A 17,848-nucleotide genomic window follows, 5' to 3' on the forward strand; every position below is an offset into this window, starting at 1 on the left:
GAGACAACGACCTGCTGTAGACGTTTCACGCGGCGCACGTTATACGGGTGAGGTGAACTATGCATGCGCGAGCACGTGAGCGAGTACGCGGCGCACGTGAGGAACGACGGCAGACGTGGAGTGTTGTCTCAACTCAGCTCACTCACGTTCTCACCGACAGGCCCCACAGTGCACGTGGGAGCCCAGAGCCAACGCGGGGCTGATGTGTGTGATGAATCAGAGGGACACGCGGCCCCACCAGGGCCCTCCTGCAAGCCAGTGTGTGCTCACCTGTCATGTGCAGCAAGGTTGCGGGCTCTTCCCCGTTTCGGACCGGATCTGCGGGGCCTTTGGCAGAGCTGGGCTGGACGGTGGCGTGTGTGAACAGGGTGATGAAGAAACGCTTTGATTTAAAGCCTCTGCAGGCCTCTTTACCAACACTGTGTCCAGTGTGCTGAAACAGTGCCATCAGTAGCATTTGTGTGTCCCTGCTGTATTGGTGATGTGTGTCCCTGCTGTAATGGTAGTGTGTGTCCCTGCTGTAATGGTGGTGTGTGTCCCTGCTGTAATGGTAGTGTGTGTCCCTGCTGTAATGGTGGTGTGTGTGTCCCTGCTGTAATGGTGGTGTGTGTGTCCCTGCTGTAATGGTGGTGTGTGTCCCTGCTGTAATGGTAGTGTGTGTCCCTGCTGTAATGGTGGTGTGTGTGTCCCTGCTGTAATGGTGGTGTGTGTCCCTGCTGTAATGGTGGTGTGTGTCCCTGCTGTAATGGTGGTGTGTGTGTCCCTGCTGTAATGGTGGTGTGTGTCCCTGCTGTAATGGTGGTGTGTGTCCCTGCTGTAATGGTGGTGTGTGTGTCCCTGCTGTAATGGTGGTGAGTGTCCCTGCTGTAATGGTGGTGTGTGTCCCTGCTGTAATGGTGGTGTGTGTCCCTGCTGTAATTGTGGTGTGTGTCCCTGCTGTAATGGTGGTGTGTGTCCCTGCTGTAATGGTGGTGTGTGTGTCCCTGCTGTAATGGTGGTGTGTGTCCCTGCTGTAATGGTGGTGTGTGTCCCTGCTGTAATGGTGATGTGTGTCCCTGCTGTAATGGTGGTGTGTGTCCCTGCTGTAATGGTGATGTGTGTCCCTGCTGTAATGGTGGTGTGTGTTCCTGCTGTAATGGTAGTGTGTGTCCCTGCTGTAATGGTGGTGTGTGTCCCTGCTGTAATGGTGGTGTGTGTCCCTGCTGTATTGGTGGTGTCCCTGGTGTTAATGCTGTAATAAGGAGGGGACAGTGGGGACTTGATGACAGCAGGTGGTCCTGGGGTGGGTGAGCTGCTGGGTGTCTGTCATTCTTTAAATGATAAGCACAGACAAGAAGACAGAGCCTTTGTGGGTGTGGTGGGGTGGAGGGACAGAGAGGTTAGCTTCTAGTCTGCTCTTAGAACGGCAGCGTCTAGCATAGAGTTCGGAGACTCTTGATGGCTAAGACAAACGAGACACTGCCTCTCAGCTGATCGTCCCCGTACCCAGAGGCAGGGGGACGAACGGAAGGAACGTACCGCCATGAATGGGGACACAGGCCAAGTGCGTATAATTAAACCAGTGGGGGACACATGACATATGTACACAGGAGCAGGAGTGGTCCAGCCTCAGAACCTCCCCACTCAGAGCCTCCCTGACAGCCTGAGGTTCCTGATTTACACCACCCGTTATAGAGGGCAGGAGAGCTGTGAAGACCCGATGGCGCCACGGCTGCTAATGACGCTCTGACTACCACTTAGAAGAGTTTAAAAACAGTTTGAAGGAGAGCTTAGCACTAGGGTGAGAGACCCAGAGACAGAGAGAGAGAGAGAGATAAACATGTGGCTATACAAATATAAAAAAGAGATAAAGAGAGAAAGCGGGAGGAAGGGAGAAAGGCTGAATCAGAAGCTGAGTAAGAGAAAGAGGGCCAGAAAGATAAACAGACAGTCAAGGAAATGAAAAAGGGGGTGGGAAGAGGTTCTGGCCCCCTAACAGCCCAGATAAAATGGGTATGACCTCACTTCCCAGCAGTGGGTCCAGTGGGTTGATGGGGAGACGGTGGACCCGCGTTGAGACAGTGAGGGCGGGGGGAGACCGAGGGGGCCGGCCACGCATACTTTTCCACCCCGGCACCCTGCTTTACTGCCTGGGAATTTAGCCTCGTGACCCTTCTGGGGTAATACAGCAGAGGAGGAGGGCCTCCTCTTGACCTTTGCCCCCCTCAGCTGGTGCTCCACTCCACCGCTCGCTCCCAGAACCGAGCTGACACACCTCTCCTGCCTTCCCGGCAACTCGCAAAAAAAGAAAAAAAAGCCATGCGGGATAGATTACGAGCCTAACCACTACAAAAGCGTCAGGAGTCCTGGCAGGTACAACTCCTTCTTTTTAGAACGGGCCAAAGGTCTTTGGTCAGGGGCGGGAGAGCGCGGAGGAGAGTCGTGAACATGGGTGGGTTTGTTTCTACGCTTCCAACGTCGCACCCTCAGCCTACTGAGGCGCAATAACAGACGACTGAAAACAGCCGACCTTAAATTACAGCGCAGAGCCGCATTAAAGTGGAGCCGCGCGAAAGAAAGAACGAACCGTCAGAGCAACCCGTCAGAACGACCCGTCAGAACGACGGCGTCACCCTCCCCTCCTGCTCACCGACAGCTTCGCCTCCGATCGCTGCCCCGTCTGCGGAGTTTCAAAGCGTCTGCGCGGGCGAGACGAACCCGGAGCTGGAGAGGCCCATGGTATATGGTCAGTGCCGACGAGTGGAGCGCGTGTTTCGTGAGGTCATCAGCGTGCGACCCCCACCACGTTCCCCCATCCGCTCTACGTCTCCCTCGGCTGGGACAGAGCAAAGATGTGCTTTTGGTTTCAACACTCTCACCACGCCTCTGTTTTCTTAGTTGGACTTCATTTAACACGGATCTGCAGACGGAGCAGCACAACATCCCCCTCTGTGCTACGGAGCCCGTGTGGGCGGGGCCTGCTAAAGCAGACACCCACAGGGGGTGGGGTCTCGGGAGAGAATACACTGTGTTTACCCACACAAACTAATAAACATCAACCTCAAAGCAATGGTTGCTATGATACCTTAGACCAGTTAAACTCTCACAGTCCCAGAGTTGGATATCGCCATTAAAACCTTAAAGGTCGTGACCTCTCTCATAGTACACTGTTAATCCCTATGCAGATCAGCTGCAAGCCATTTACCAAAGAGACCACGGAACCGCTCTAACAATACGACTAATGCAACACACGCCGTACGCTCAGATGTCTAGGGGGCGGTGCAGACATACATAGCATGAGTCTGTACCTGTGTCTGCACCAATATCACTTACAGGCATACAGTCAAACATAAGAGTCGTTTTTCAGATGTTCTGATGTTTAGCCACATTGATAGAAAACACATGATTCTGTGGGGTTGTGCTTCTGTCTTCTGCCTATTAATACACTTTATTAGCCGAGCAGCTCACTGGGGTTGACGGTAATCTGTCTTCTCTTCTTCATTCAATAAATCTGTAGCCAGAAGGTGAGCAGCATAGAACCTTATTTGGGAGCACGAGCGTCTATATGAGGCTGTGCCCCCCCGGCGGTGGAAGGAACGTTCATGACCTTCACTGTGGCCAGGCAAGACGGTCCCGCCAGAAACGCACACTGGGTTTCAAGACGACCATTTCTCAGGCTAAAGGAAATAACCCAGTTGTGGCAGCTGGTCCTGTGGCAATGACCAGGATTAGAAACTCTGGGAGACGCATGCTGTCAGACGTGGGAAGGGTGATGGGGGGGGGGGGGGTGTTTACACGCTTGTGCACGCTGTCAGTCTCGGAGTTGAAGTCTGAGAGCGCAGACAGATGACGCAGAGAGGCAGACGGAGGCCCTTCACATGCCCACTCCACGCAGGAGCGATAGTGGAGCAGAGAGTGGAGCGGTGCCATGGCGGGTCACGCCAGCTGAGCTGAGAGGAGGGGATGTCCCTTAACCGGACCCCTCAACCGGACCCCTCAACCGGACCCCTCAACCGGACCCCTCAACCGGAGTCCACACACTGGTAGCCAACCTCTTGGGGACAGGATGTGCAATACAAGGAGTAAACAAAACCACACGCACACACACACACACACACACACACACACACACACACACACACACACACACAGATGTGCATTCACACCCAACCACATCATTTAAGAAGCAGAGAGCTGCTTGGGAAAGACAAGGAAAGCAAAATAAAGGAAAGAAAAAGGGAGAGAAACTGACATTTATCCCAGAAAAAACACGAACGCCGACCACCGTTAGACCATCCAGGAAAGTCAAGACGACAAATTTATTATGTGTACATGGCACCGCAAACCAAACTCCTCATGCCTGGAACAACCCAAAATGAAGTGCCAACATTTCCGACCTCTCCAAGCTGGGCAGAACCAAACGAGACCCATTTCCTGAAGCGCTCAACCAGACCTCGTGCTCTGCACGAGAGAACCGTTCGGTTCGCAAATTCTCCAGTTCAGTCATTCCAGGCTTCCATAGGGGTCACGGCTCCGTCAGCAGGCGTGCAGGTGTGCTCCCTGCCAACGTGCTGCAGTCTCTGGACCCCAAACGCCCCTCCCCAGCCCCTTTTACAGCTCAGCTCAACCTCCCAGAGCGTTCCAGGCCTTCGTGTTTTTCCTCCCATTAGTGGTCGGGCCACATGTTCTGGTGCTGAGAGAGGCGCGGGCCGGAGGGCCCGGACGCCTTCAGCGCAGCCCGGGTTAACGAACGCAGCAACGCAATGCGGGGGAAGGGGGGGGGGGTGTTTGTGTGGAGCTCGGTTTCCGAGCTCTTAACTTCCACGGTGCATTACAGAGGCCAAAAGTGAAAAGGTGGCGTTTTGTATCGCCTACGAAATGTCAGCTCGTGAATGGAAACTGGCGGAGGGGGTGTGGGAGGAGTCATGGCTGTCCTGATGGTGCTGGACCTGCCGTTTCCATAGTGCCACCCGGCCAGGCTGAGCGCTGACCCGCCTTGCCGCAGACTGCTGACCTGACAGGCATGTCGGGCCCGTGTCCCTGCGTTTAACAAGCTGCTCATCCCCTGAGTGCCCACACAGCTCAGGACTAACGCTGACAACAATTGACCATTAAAAAGGAATGTAACACGTCGGCCAAAGCTAAGAGTCTGACACAAGGTGATTGTGAATATGTTTATATTAAGAAGGACGAATTCTCAGTAGCAGGAAATAACGTCTTAAAGCATGGACTTCAGTGCAGATGGGTGATTGATGGTTAGGCAGAGAGATACCAAAAGACAGAGGGAGGCATGGGGTGGGGGTGGAGGGGGGGGTGGAGGAGGGTGGGGGTGGAGGGTGGGGGGGGTGGAGGGGGGTAATGGAACCAAGTGGCCCTGAGGAACAGCTGCCATTCCTGAGAGAAGTGTTAATAGCAGGCGGCTAGCTGGGGTTGAGGGGTGGGGGGGGGGCAGCACTGTTGTGCTACAGGCAAAGGTGAGTGTTTGGCCTAGAATACCCCCCAGGACCGCGAGTCAGGCGTCGTGTTTCAGCTGGAGGGGAAGACAACCCCCCCACCATGACCCCAGCATCCCTCGTGTTCTTCCTGTTTCGTGTGCAAGACTTCAGTACAGCAGCATTAAGTACAGATTCAAACATAGAATTTTACATTTCTGTTTATTTAGTGTGTAAGAGTGTCACTTGCTTAATGATCCATTTAATTATGTTATTAAATTACTCCAACAATCTAAAAGTGTAAACATAATTCTAAATTAGGGTCCAGACTATTTTCACATATCTAGTCAACTGGAATATCTTACCAATTCCCCAAAAATGCAATTTAAATGAGCAGAAGAATTAAAACCATGAACTCATAATCATTACCCAACTGTGCACACTCGTTTGCTTGTTACGGGGGACAGCATTCTGGCAGCTGTCGCAAAGTTCAAGAGACATTGTGATGGCATTCCTTCTCACGCGTTTCTCCATCAACCAGTGTAAAGTAGTTCGTCTGAGACCAGAGAAGAGCCTTCGTAACCACCTCTGAGTGCAGCACCTCCTCTGTGGAGCCGGATTCGAGCTCAGAGGAGGTGGAAGGAGAACTTGGGAGACTTGCCGTCGTCTGTCTCCATGGAGGGAAGACATTAGTACATCTGCACACAGAGGACACTGCGTAAACAGACTGGGCAAACCAAGACTGGACACAGGACAAACACACATTACCAGCCTCAGCACATTCTTACACAGTATCAATGTAGCCACGTTACCAATTAGATGTAAATTTACAGCTTTTTAAAGTTGCTGGACTTCTCACCTTTCTTGCCGAGTTTCGTTTTGCTGCAAGACAGAAATGTGTGTAATTTATTACAAACTGGAGTTTTAAAAATGATATATGCCTTTCACATTTAATGCAGATAACAAAATCAGAACACTTTATAGGGAGATCTAAACAAAATGGAGGACTAGCTAATAATCTTGTGTTGTAATAAACAGTTCTGTATATTTAAAATACTAATATACAGACTATGATCTACAAAAATGATTTATATATCACCAAAGGATAATATGCATATTTAACTATTGAACAATCCTATAAATAATAACTTGAGATCATTTTCAATAGTTACATTAAATAATAATTCAACAACTTACCAGCAATTAGCTGTGGTATCAGCCATACCAGAATTCCTATCATGAAGATGATGAATCCAAACACAGATATGTACCACAGTGTACTGTCTTGTTCTGAGACGGCAGCGGAAGACAACATTGTGCACAACATTAATAATCGTAACTGTAGTGCCATCTAGTGGCAAACATACGGTATGTTCGGGAGTTTCCTAATACCATTACAGAACTATTACAAACTCATGAGAGGCCATGTCCTTGGTATCTTGCCTGTGACAGTGAGGGTGAAGGACTTGCGGACTGGCGTGAGAAGGGCCTGATGTTGAACCCGGCAGGTGTACTTGTACCCCGAGTCGTCCAGGCTGGGCTGCAGGAGGAAGAAGGCGGAGAGGGAGAAGGTGCCGTCCTGGTGGTGGCGGTGGCTGGAGAACAAGATGTTCTTCAGCACCTCTGGGATGAAGCTGGAGTCCAGCGGCTCACGCAGCCACTCGATGGTCACGTCCAGCGGGTAGTATCCCTGGGCGTCGCAGCTCACCTTCTGCTCGGAGCCCAGGGTCAACGCCAAGGACGGGCCCACGTTCACCGACACTCGTGGTGGCTCTGAGCAAACGTGGGAGAACAAACACAACAAAAACAACAATAACACAATGATAACATGTTACGTTCTACGTTCTAACTCATAACATGGCTACTTTCTAGAAAGAAGAAAGTTAAGGAATTTTCAGCTCTCATTTCCATTCGGTGTTAATACTGATGCTTATTGCCAAACAATTTTTTGAAGATTTTATTTGTGTGCATGCTGTAACGCATGCTCTTATTTACCCATAATGCTCAGGATGTTGTCCTGGCTGGCGTAGAGCGGGGGCACAAGCACGGAGCACGTGTAGGTGCCCTCGCTGGCTTGCGTGATCGGGGGGAGCTTCAGGGAGGCGTTGCCTGCGTTGGAGAGGCCTCTGATGGACACGCCCTTGCCCTCGCTGTGCCCCGTGCGGCTGGAGTGGGTGAAGAGCTTGGTGCGCTCGCCACGCCGCTGAAACCACCACTGCACCGTCACGTTGGCCTGCTTGTGATCCACGAAGAACTGACAGTGCAGGGTCTTATCCTTCAAGAGGCCCGCGTGCACCACGGGGGTGGTGGTCAGGACCGCCATCACCGCTGCCGGAGAGAGAGGAGGTCACACAGGCCTTAAAAGACGAACCCCAGGGTCAAACCTGTCGACGTCACAGCGCCGCCTCAAACAACACGAGGCATTTTCCACCAACGTTCGAACGAACGCAAGTTAATCGCGCCTCATGCATCTTTAACACGAGGAAGACTTTGGTTCCAAATGGCGATCACTGCGGTTACCTGAAGTGGACAGAAGGTCCCGGTCTCCAACATGAATCCACTGGGTGGAGTCTCCACCCGCGGGCGTGTGCCTCAGGAAGGTGGTGATGACGAAGCGCTCCTGAGAGTGGTGGAGAGCGCAGGTGAACCAGCTGTCGTGTTCCTGAGCGCCCAGACCAGGCCAGCGCATGACAATACCACCGGTGCTGTATCTACGGATCTCACACTGCAGCGTGTTCTCGTCTCCTTCTACGTAGCGCCGCATATCCACCTTTGAAGCTGTAGCACGCAACCACACAAGAGTCCGTTTAGCCAAAGTCTTAATAAATCATAAAGGTTATGTCACCTTCGACTTGGTGTGAAGAATCTCAGTGGGATGTTTTACACACTCACTTGTGACGAGAAAGGTAATGGTGTTGGGGTTTACAGGAGGGTCTCCTGATTGGCCGAACTGCAGGATCGCATCTCGGTGGTGGTATTTAGTCTCTCTGTGGCCCTCTTCATTTATTCGTATTGTCTCATCCACAAACTGACACGGAAGCCATTGGATATTTCGCCCCGGCTGAGACCCACATATTCCTGTTCATAAACAGAGTGGTACATATTAAGGGAAACCTGGTGACCATGACTGGTGTTATGGCGCGTTGTGCTGCTTTGTCGAAAAATGCTACCTTATAGGTTTCCATTTCCGGTTTTGTGTATTCTATACAGGTATTTCCTAATCCTCACAGTATTACTCGTGTTAATTACTCTATTCCAATTTATTATTCCAATAAAAATTTTAGTTGAAGCATATCGATAAACTAATATCTCATCACATAATGCTCCACACGTATACTAATTTACATCACTACTCACTATTTGATGAGCATAGAAATAAACAAAAATGAAATGAAATTAACCCTCATGCCTCGTATTAATATTACAAGATTAAAACACAGTTGACGTTAATGCATATCAGATTATTAAAAAAACAACTCTTTCGAGTCTGAAAAAATACTAGTAAGGATGTGTTGTCCTAAAGATCACAGTTGTGTTGGAGTAGTTATGGTTATGGCAGTACGGCAGAGGGGAGTCTGACGTGACGTGCAGTTATGGCATATTTATGAAACGTAAATGAAACCATCACCTACCTGAAAATAATAATGCAAGTAAAATGCCCCTAAACGAAATAATCATGATAAACTGTCCTTTAGAGAACCCAACTCGGAGAGGAAAGAAACCGCCATGCAAATAAAGCTACTTTCACTTTCATTTCAGCCGTTTTGCACACGTCCCGGGACGAAACTCACGCCCAACGCACTTCTCGTGTGATTAACGTGCTCTTAAGAAGGTGTGATTACTTTAATAACCCAGATTATATTTTACCTGGTCGGAAAAGTGCTTAAAAACGAGACCGTGGTATGACATGGACTGCATGAAGTGAATTGACCGCCAGAGGGCGCCACCGAACTGCAGGCTCACTCCTGTCTGCACTCGGTGGTGCGGAAGTGTCCACGGAGTGACTCGCTGTGTGAAGTTCACTCCGCGTGACAAACTGAGTTACAAAAAAAAGCGATTTTTATATTGCGAATAACACAAATTAAAGTGGATGGAAACCAGCAGCTCAATTTGACCAAATGAAACGCTGCCTGCTAGTTCTTCAGGCTTTGTTTAGGGAAGGAAACGTTGATGTGATGTTAGCTGAACATCCTAACGCAGTAGAGTTAAATCTAGGTATCTAGCTATTTTTGTTTAATTATTCGGACTTTGGATAGTTGCAAGCAACGCAAAAATGGACCAAGGTAATACAATTTTTATTTGTTTTTTTATTTAACTTCGCTATTATTTAACTTAGCTAGCTGTGTGACCTGTGAGAGGTTCTACCTGCCACCGTCACCTGTTTCTATGACGACGGTCGTCTGGCTAGTTGTTACTATATATACTTTATTACGTAAAATATGTTAGCTATTATTCCAGTCGTAGTGCTAGCCTAATAATTGTAGCTAGCTAGCTGTTGTTTTGTAAAAGCTTGCCTTTCTCTGTCACTATTCAATCAGCTTCACATACTTTGCGTTGTTGTTTATCGTGTGTTAATGTGTTGTGGGGTTCAAAAGCATATTGAACACAGTGGTGTAGGACACAACCCATGGAAATAACGTCCTTATGGTGTGACTTTTCTCCCTTTCATTCAGGATCCTGGCAAAGTTGTGAGAAGACCGCTGTCTTGCAGGGTGGGTTTCTGTTGGCCGGTCAGTTATGCCAGCCGGAGCCGTTTTCTGCTTTGAGGAAGGAGGACTGGGAGCGTGTTGGACGTCCTGTCGTGAAGGCGGTCACCGAGATATGTGGCCAGTTGTGTGTAGACAACCAGGACAGGCTTCAGTGGAGAAAGAGGATTGTGTGTATCGTGTGGAGCAAGGTTTTGGAGACGGAGGCGGAGGAGGACGTTGACATCAGCTGGAGGGAAAACCCGCTGTTTGCCGTTCAAAATAGCCTCCCTCCCATGAGTCACGCGGCATTGTTCGAGTTGGTCAAGTCCGTGGGCTGCTCCACAACCTACGTCGAGTTGCTGCTTTGCTTCGGGGCGGCCGAGCAGTGCGCGGAGCTGGAGAGGCTGGTGAGACACGTGACGATGGGGGTCACGCAAGCAGACGTGAGGCTCCTGCTGGACGTGTGCTGGGAGCTGCTGAGGGGCAGGCGGGACGTGGAGGACAACCTGGACCGGGTCTTCACCGCCCGGTGTGCCCGCGCCGCCCAGAACCTCACTGACTGCTCCTCACGTGCGTCTAAACGCTTTAAGCCCGATCCGGAATCCTCCACGTGCGTTGCGTCCGTCCTGTTCCGAGGACTGAGTGACGTGAAAGAGCACGTGACCTCCTCAGAGCTGTGTTACTTTGCCCTTTCCAACTGTCTGGACATGCTGTACACCTCCTATCTGTTGGACCACGCCACTGTCCTCCCAGTGGAGGTGAAACTACACAACCTTGTCTGGTTAGTGACTCAGCGCAGGAGGAATGACCTGTTGGAGGGAAATGACCTAATTGAGGCCGTACGAGAATCCCAGCGCGACCTTGCAGCTGCCGTCTCTCCTGCTCAGAGGAAACCATGTGGAATGACCTTTATCCAAGCCGTAGAGATGACACTTGGAATGACATGCACATGGGAAGAGAGGGGATTACTCAGGGTACCTGCTAGTGACGCTAGTGTCTTAGCGGTACGTTGCAAATATAGTATATGTAGGGTTCTTGGGTCTTTAGAGCAGCTGTCGTCGTCTGACGGCCTGGATGGAGATGACCAGTCAATGAACAGTTTGAAAGCAGTTTTGAAAGACTTTCTTGCGTCTTTGTCTTTCACCGTACCTGTAAGTCCTTCTAGTGACATAGAGTGTGTTGCCACGGCAATTATTGATAATAACCTAAAGGGGTTCCAGGACCTTCCTAAACTTTATGCGTCCAAACTGAGCCTCACTTTCAACGAGTCGACGTGGCTAAGCTGTATAGAGAGAAACAAAGGTGTGTTTCAGCAGAAAGACCTTGTTATGACGTTAGTCTCCACTCTTCTAGCCAAATGCCAGAGTGATGTTGATGGAAAGCAGTCTAAGAAGCTGAAGGACATTATTGTGGACATATTCTGCCAGCTGCCTTTAACTGACAGGAATGTGATACTTTCTGAAGTTCTTGCCTTGTCACGGAGAGGTCTGCACGGCCTCCTGCCCAGCTCGGTGACGGCGGGCTATGAGGAGGAACTCAACCTGGCCTTCAACTGCATCGTGCAGGGGGGGTCGCGGGGAGGGGGCCAGGGCAGCCTGAGCTCGGCCGTGCACGCAGTGGCTCGCGTCGCCTTCCAGAACCCCGAGGCAGCCCTGCGCCGGTGCTGCCGCGCGGCCGTGGTGAACGTCGGCGCCGACCGGCTCTTCGTCCATATCCTGCAGCAGCTCCCTGGCCTCGTGGGCCCGGCGGCCGGAGAGGGGGAGGCGGCGAGACACGAGCGTAGCTTGCTGTGCGAATGTTTGCGGGCCGCCGCGTGGAACAGACTCTCTTCGCCCCAAGAGGAAGACCAGTTCCTCCGCTTCCTGTCCGCCCTGATGGAGCCCGGCATGGCCGGCCACGCGGGAGAGGTCGTCAGCTTCCTCCCACCTGAGGAATGCGTTCGTGCGTTTGTCCTGCCTTACCTGTCCTCGGCCCCTGGCTCCTGCAGCCTTGAGTTGTGCCTCCGGGTTCTCCAGTGTGCTCTGGTCCATGTCTTCTCCGGGGACAGGGCTCCCTGGGTAATGAGCTGTTCTCCTTTCCCTCTGCTCTACTGTCTCTCTCAGTTCCTGAATGCCAGTAGTAGATGCTGGGAGCAGCCCTTAGAGCGTGACGCAGTCGTTTCCATCGAAACGAAAGAACTGTTGATCTCTGTTCTGACCACGCTGGGAAAGGCAGTTGGCAAGGAAGTGGCTCTAGCTCCGGGCGCTTGGTCCAGGGCTCTCTCCTGGCTGTACGCGAGAGTGCAAGAACTTGACTGGACTGTCCGCTTTCGCCTCAAGGAAGTGTGGGGAGAGCACTTCAAATACGAAGTGCCAAGCTCCCTCATGGCTGTGTGCGAGCTTTCAGAACAGGAGTGGTCTGGCTTGGAATCGCCCCACTACGGACAAGGCACAGGCCTGTTGGCGTGGGTGGAGTGCTGTTGCCTTTCCGATCTCGCTCGGGAAACGATGCTGGCCAGTCTCTGTCTGAACTTGCTGGACCCGGAGCAAGTAAACATGTTTGGCAAGGGTTTGCTGGTGGCACTGTCGCAGGCCCTGCCCTGGTGCACCGTCGCTGAGTGGCACAGACTTCTGGAGGTGCTGCGAGAGCTCCTGCGGTCGGAGAAGCTCCACGCGCCGTACTCTCTGGAGTACGTGGACTTCCTCCCGTTCCTCGACCTCCGTCCGTTTGCGTGTGACATGCGCCTCTCCGTGCTGATGCTACGCGTGTTCCAGCTGCTCTGCGGCTCCAGCTGCGATGGCTGGCTGCCCCGTCAGGGCTGGGCGCACGTCAGCCGGCTCTACGCCGCCGCCCTAAAGGCCATCGTCGGCTCTCTGAAGGACAAGCTGCCCCTGCCGCCCGCCGCCACCCCGGAGGGTGAGCCTCTCAACCAGGAGGTTCTGTTCGTGTTGACTCAGCTGTACTGCCACGCAATGCACGTGCAGGTGATGATGCCCACAGGGGCGGAGCCTCTGATGCCCGGGGAGGCGGAGCCTCTGTTTCTGTGCGCGCTGGAAATCCTGTCCCACTACGAGGCCATTCAGGCTGCCTATCCGAAGAGCTGCAGCGCCTTACAGAGAGCGAATACACGCCATTTCCTCACCACCATCACAGACAACCTGCAGTGTGCAGATATGAGCACTGTCCTGCACCAGAAGATCGCTCAGCTATGAGACTGAGCCAGGAAATAAGATGTTACTTTCAGTTAAATTCATTTACTTACTTTTTTTTCTTCCTTTTCACAGAATAAATTGAGATGCAGACAGCATTGTCTTGTTGTGTTCTTAATGGTTGTACCAGAAAAAAATATTAAAATAGCAATAGTACTCTAGCATTAGAATACAACTTTATTATACTGTACCTCTGTAATTGCACTCATAGATGCAATTATGCAAATATATCTAAATCTATAAATAGTCATGAAGGAGACAAAGTACTGTGAAACACACTACCAGTGCAGAGCTTGCACTCTTTAGGCATAAGGGGTCATATATTGTTCGTTTTTAGACACAATATGCTGAAATTCATGAGTTTTACTCATGAAAGCAACCTGTCTTCTCAGTAACGCAACACAATATACCACAAACCATTATGAGGAGGTTCCCAAAGTGTAATTAAGCGGTAGGTAAAATAGACACTCGTCTTTAATCCAATGCAGATCAATTGTTCTGTAGTTATTTATATTGTCATATTCCAATGTAAAGTGAAAAATTTGAACAAGGTTGAGAACTTACTGTGAAACATAATGGTGAAGTATCTTTAAGATAACTTGTCAAATATTATCCTGAGAAAAATATTTTCATCGTTGTTCCATCACCAATCTTTTGTATTTGTTGCAGCATACTTGAATGTCATGCTATAGTATTTAAACATGGTACCAAGAAAAATGGATCCTCACTAGACAGTGAAGGTTCCTGAGATGTTTTGTTGTTTCATGTTCATGTTCCAGTGATAACGTTCTCATCATCTGTTTGCAGTTGGTGTTGTGACTGGCACTTGATATGTGGACTATAGTTACATATCCTAGAGGGTCTTTTTGTCAAAGGCTTGAGGAATGTGTGTCTTAGGAAGAAAACTTACTATTTAGTCTAAACTGTGAAGAATGTTGCCTTTTTACACAGTTGTTCATTCTTTCACAATATGGGGTTGACATTTACCCTGCAGGCATAGCTGACCACATCTCAGTAAATTTTCATGGTAAATATTGGCCACATCTATATCCATTACTTCGCAGTGTCATATTTTTACGGATCTGAAACTCGTGTTATGTCCTTTGTTCTGCAAAAGGAAAGGTTATTCTCTTATAATTGGTTAACCAGGCTGTGCTCTGATATAGATCCTCGCTACAGTAAAAACTGAAGCTGTTCAAATAAGGACAAGCCTTAGATGTGGAATCACACTTGGCACACGCCTCACACACACACCCCCCAGTGTCATGGGACGCTACACGTGGAGGCTGGTCTGTTTGTGCATAAGCACAGTGTCTGTGAGTATGGTTTGTCAAAGTGAGACTTTTACCTAATGTTGGTTCTTTGCTTGAGTGGGCCAAATCTATTTTGTAATTGTATCACATGAAAGGTCATAATGTAAAGGGATTTTTTTCATCTTCCAAAAAACACATTTAGAGACGGAACATTTAGATGAGTATATAAAACAGGTTGACTGATATGACACACATTCACACACACACTTGTCTTTATTTGGCAAAAGTGTAAGACACCGTCTTAAACAGGAACAAAAGGGCCAGCAGAGATCTCAAGACAAGCTGCACAGTCTCTCACTCACTTCCCAGAGCTTCTTGGCCACCGCGTCGTCCCGGGCCTTGCGCTGAACCTTCCTCACGGCGCAGTCGGAGAAATATCGGCCACTCAGGCCTTCGATGCCCTCCTCCAGGGCACAGTGGAGCGTAGTCTGGGCGCCTGCACACGCATCCTTAAAGAAGAGGGCTATGACGGGCTTCAGCAGGTGTTTGACCACTGGACGAAGGCTGCGGGACAACTCGGTGCTCACCGCCCCTGTGAGACGAGCACACAAGCAAAGGCACGTTTCGAAACCAAGCGGACCTTAACGGAGACTTGCAGGAACCTGCTTCAATTATAAGTTAAATACATTATTATCGATGCTGAAAAAACCAGGTACTGACCAGGATGGAGACTGAAGCAGGTGACGTTGGTTCCTCGCAGTCTGTTTGCAAGCTCATGGGTAAAGAGCACATTGCACAGCTTGCTGTTGTTATATATTCTCAGGACATCCAAGAAGGAGTCGCCTGTCCCAAACTCCTTGTGAGCACTGAGTAGACTGAAATCAAGGTTCCCATAGGTGTGAACCATTGAGGCTACATTAATAATTCTACTCGGACCACACTCCTTCAGCCTGTCTAGCAACAGATTAGTGAGAAGAAAGTGACCGAGATGATTGACACCAAACATCAAGCCCAAGCCATCTTCTGTTGTTCCCTGCTTGTAAACACCTAAAATAAAGTCCGTATTTGGGTATTAGTAAAAGAAACAATATATTTGTGGAGGAAGTTCACCAAAAGTCTCAAATAACGTTTGTCAGGAGTCCATCAAACCTGCGTTGTTGATGAGAATGTCGAGTCTTTTCTCGGACTTCAGGAACGTCTCGGCAAAATTGCGCACAGACTTCTGACTTGCCAGGTCCAACTGCATGAACGCCACATTATTGCTTTGGCTGTCCTGTAAAGAATGTTTGGTTCACTGGCGTTTAGAGACACTACACCGATTTAAAGCCTTTCAGCACATAAATGGTGTCAAACTCACCCGCTTCACGATGGCCAGTGCCGCTTCAGCGCGCACCTTGCTGCGGCAGGCCAGGATGACCCGGGCGCCTCTCCGGGCCAGATCCACCGCCGTCTCCCTCCCGATGCCCGTGTTACTGCCTGAGGTTCATACATCCAGGTTAAAGTTCATCAACATCGGCAGATTTCAACTTAGAAGCATTCGTGTAAATCAAATAAAGAGTAGAAACGGCACGGATATAACCTACTTACCGGTAATCACCACCGTTTTGCCCTTTAGTTTCACTTTGCTGGTGCATCTCGGTCCTGACACCACCGTACGGATTAAAACGCAAACTCCGATAATAACACCAACGGCCAGGATAAAAGCAGACATGACTAACGATGTGTAGTCCGCGTTACCGTGCGCGTACACAAATGAACGTGCACGCGTAAAAAAGACGGTGACAAAGGTGACAGAACCGGACAAGCCGGTTGGAGAACTCGTTTCGGGGTCAGAAGCCACTACTACATCCAGTGACGGTGTTGACGTTATTTTACTGAGAGGACAATGCCACCCACTGGACAAAAACCAGTATCCTGCTCCAAAACGACAGTGACTCGGTAAAAATCTGGTACCAAATTACTCAGACTTAAAAAAATTCAAAGGAGTTTATTTAAAAAATATAGTCTATACAAATACATATATGCATGTAGGCTATATGTAAGGCATGCAAGTTGCAAATAAAAAAATCTCTATATAAAAAAACCTATAAAACTTTGTGCATACAAAATGTAGTTATTCATTTTAATGTTTTGTTATTTTTTAATTTGTTCCTTCTAATGATTTTGATTTACACATTGGATGTAGTCTTTCTGTATGTAAATGTTTAGAAACGTATCTAGGTCACATCATGTCAGTTCGCATGACCAAACAAGTGTGGGCTACGTGGACCGGTGTCAGCACACGTCACCCATCACACAGCCCCTATGGGCTGGAAGACCACACGCGATGCTGCCAAGACGAGACGTGAAGGTTTCGTGGGGCATCCGGTGGCATAGACGCTTGATAGCAGCACATAAGCCAACATCTCTGGAGAGCGAGCTGCTTAACAAGATGATACCTCGTATCGCAGAAGCACACTGCCTACTAACCTGTGTGGTCGTCTTAAACCCCAGGAACGTCTCGAGTCATTGCTGTGACAAACTCTTATCATACTCTTATCAGGGCCAAAGGTGACCCAGTGCAGGAGTAAACAGACCAGCCTCTTTTCCTCGGAGCGGCATGGACTGTGATCTTTAATACGACGTAGCGATATATGTATTTTCCGTTTTATAAGTTCAGAGCTGCTGCTGTTGACCAGGAGTCCTGAAGCAGTTTCCTTGATCCATTCACAGTTTTATCATCAGTTCAAAAGTGAAGGTCACCGACAGGTTGAGCACAGCCATGTTTAGCAATTTTGTACAACTTAATTGATCCGAGTAAACACAGAGCCTGCTCAAACTGGACTTCGGAGTATATATATATTTTTTATTGAAGAAGTCCTCTTTTATTATATGTCAGATTATTACATTATAATACAATAAAATCAAAAACAGAAAGGCAGGTCATCTTTGTCATTTCTACGTTGTTGAGAACCACCCGTTGGTTATAACAGAAAGAGGTGTTATAGATTCCTCCAAAAACTGCCCTTTTGTTTTAAATGCAAATTTGTGTACATTACCACGGTGCCTGTACATTAACTTTAGAATACAGTTCCTATACCACAGGGCCTGAGGTATAAACAACCGTCTTATCACTGTAAGACCCAATATATTAAGTGCAACTTCATTGTTGTTTACAAACAATAACACATGTAAGCTACAAAATATTTCAGCTTCTAATATATAGAGCTTTGCTTATGTATTCATCAGTGAACATGGGTAACATGACCCACCCATTCCTTTGGATGTATAGCAAATCAACTCACAGGTCACTTTGCAAACCTGCAGCG

General features: G+C 49.3%; 3 protein-coding genes across 4 annotated transcripts; 1 reads left to right on the plus strand and 2 right to left on the minus strand.

Annotated features, from left to right (window-relative positions):
* Positions 1–5,611: 5,611 nt before the first annotated feature.
* On the minus strand, positions 5,612–9,402 carry dhrs13b.2 (dehydrogenase/reductase (SDR family) member 13b.2). 2 transcript variants are annotated; one of them, XM_076976379.1, is made up of 8 exons: positions 9,279–9,402; positions 8,304–8,489; positions 7,932–8,189; positions 7,407–7,739; positions 6,855–7,184; positions 6,609–6,701; positions 6,271–6,293; positions 5,612–6,109 (listed from the first exon to the last, which is right to left on the minus strand). In XM_076976379.1, exons 3-8 carry the CDS (start codon positions 8,173–8,175, stop codon positions 6,101–6,103), a joined length of 1,032 nt encoding a protein of 343 aa, XP_076832494.1. In that variant the 5' UTR covers positions 8,176–8,189; positions 8,304–8,489; positions 9,279–9,402; the 3' UTR covers positions 5,612–6,100. The 2 variants fall into 2 exon arrangements, with proteins under 2 accessions (XP_076832494.1, XP_076832493.1); XM_076976378.1 differs by lacking the exon at positions 9,279–9,402 and adding an exon at positions 9,044–9,254 and having other exon boundaries at positions 5,613–6,109.
* A 154-nt stretch (positions 9,403–9,556) lies between these two features.
* gemin4 (gem (nuclear organelle) associated protein 4) lies at positions 9,557–13,373 on the plus strand. The gene is made up of 2 exons (XM_076976377.1): positions 9,557–9,694; positions 10,085–13,373. The coding sequence occupies exons 1-2, from the start codon at positions 9,685–9,687 to the stop codon at positions 13,288–13,290; spliced, it is 3,216 nt and encodes a 1,071-aa protein (XP_076832492.1). The 5' UTR covers positions 9,557–9,684; the 3' UTR covers positions 13,291–13,373.
* A 1,421-nt stretch (positions 13,374–14,794) lies between these two features.
* dhrs13b.1 (dehydrogenase/reductase (SDR family) member 13b.1) lies at positions 14,795–16,374 on the minus strand. The gene is made up of 5 exons (XM_076977111.1): positions 16,128–16,374; positions 15,898–16,016; positions 15,690–15,813; positions 15,261–15,587; positions 14,795–15,132 (listed from the first exon to the last, which is right to left on the minus strand). Exons 1-5 carry the CDS (start codon positions 16,249–16,251, stop codon positions 14,873–14,875), a joined length of 954 nt encoding a protein of 317 aa, XP_076833226.1. The 5' UTR covers positions 16,252–16,374; the 3' UTR covers positions 14,795–14,872.
* Between the last annotated feature and the right edge of the window lie 1,474 nt (positions 16,375–17,848).

Source organism: Brachyhypopomus gauderio, chromosome 16, assembly GCF_052324685.1.
Source record: "Brachyhypopomus gauderio isolate BG-103 chromosome 16, BGAUD_0.2, whole genome shotgun sequence".
In the NCBI taxonomy this organism is placed as follows: domain Eukaryota; kingdom Metazoa; phylum Chordata; class Actinopteri; order Gymnotiformes; family Hypopomidae; genus Brachyhypopomus; species Brachyhypopomus gauderio.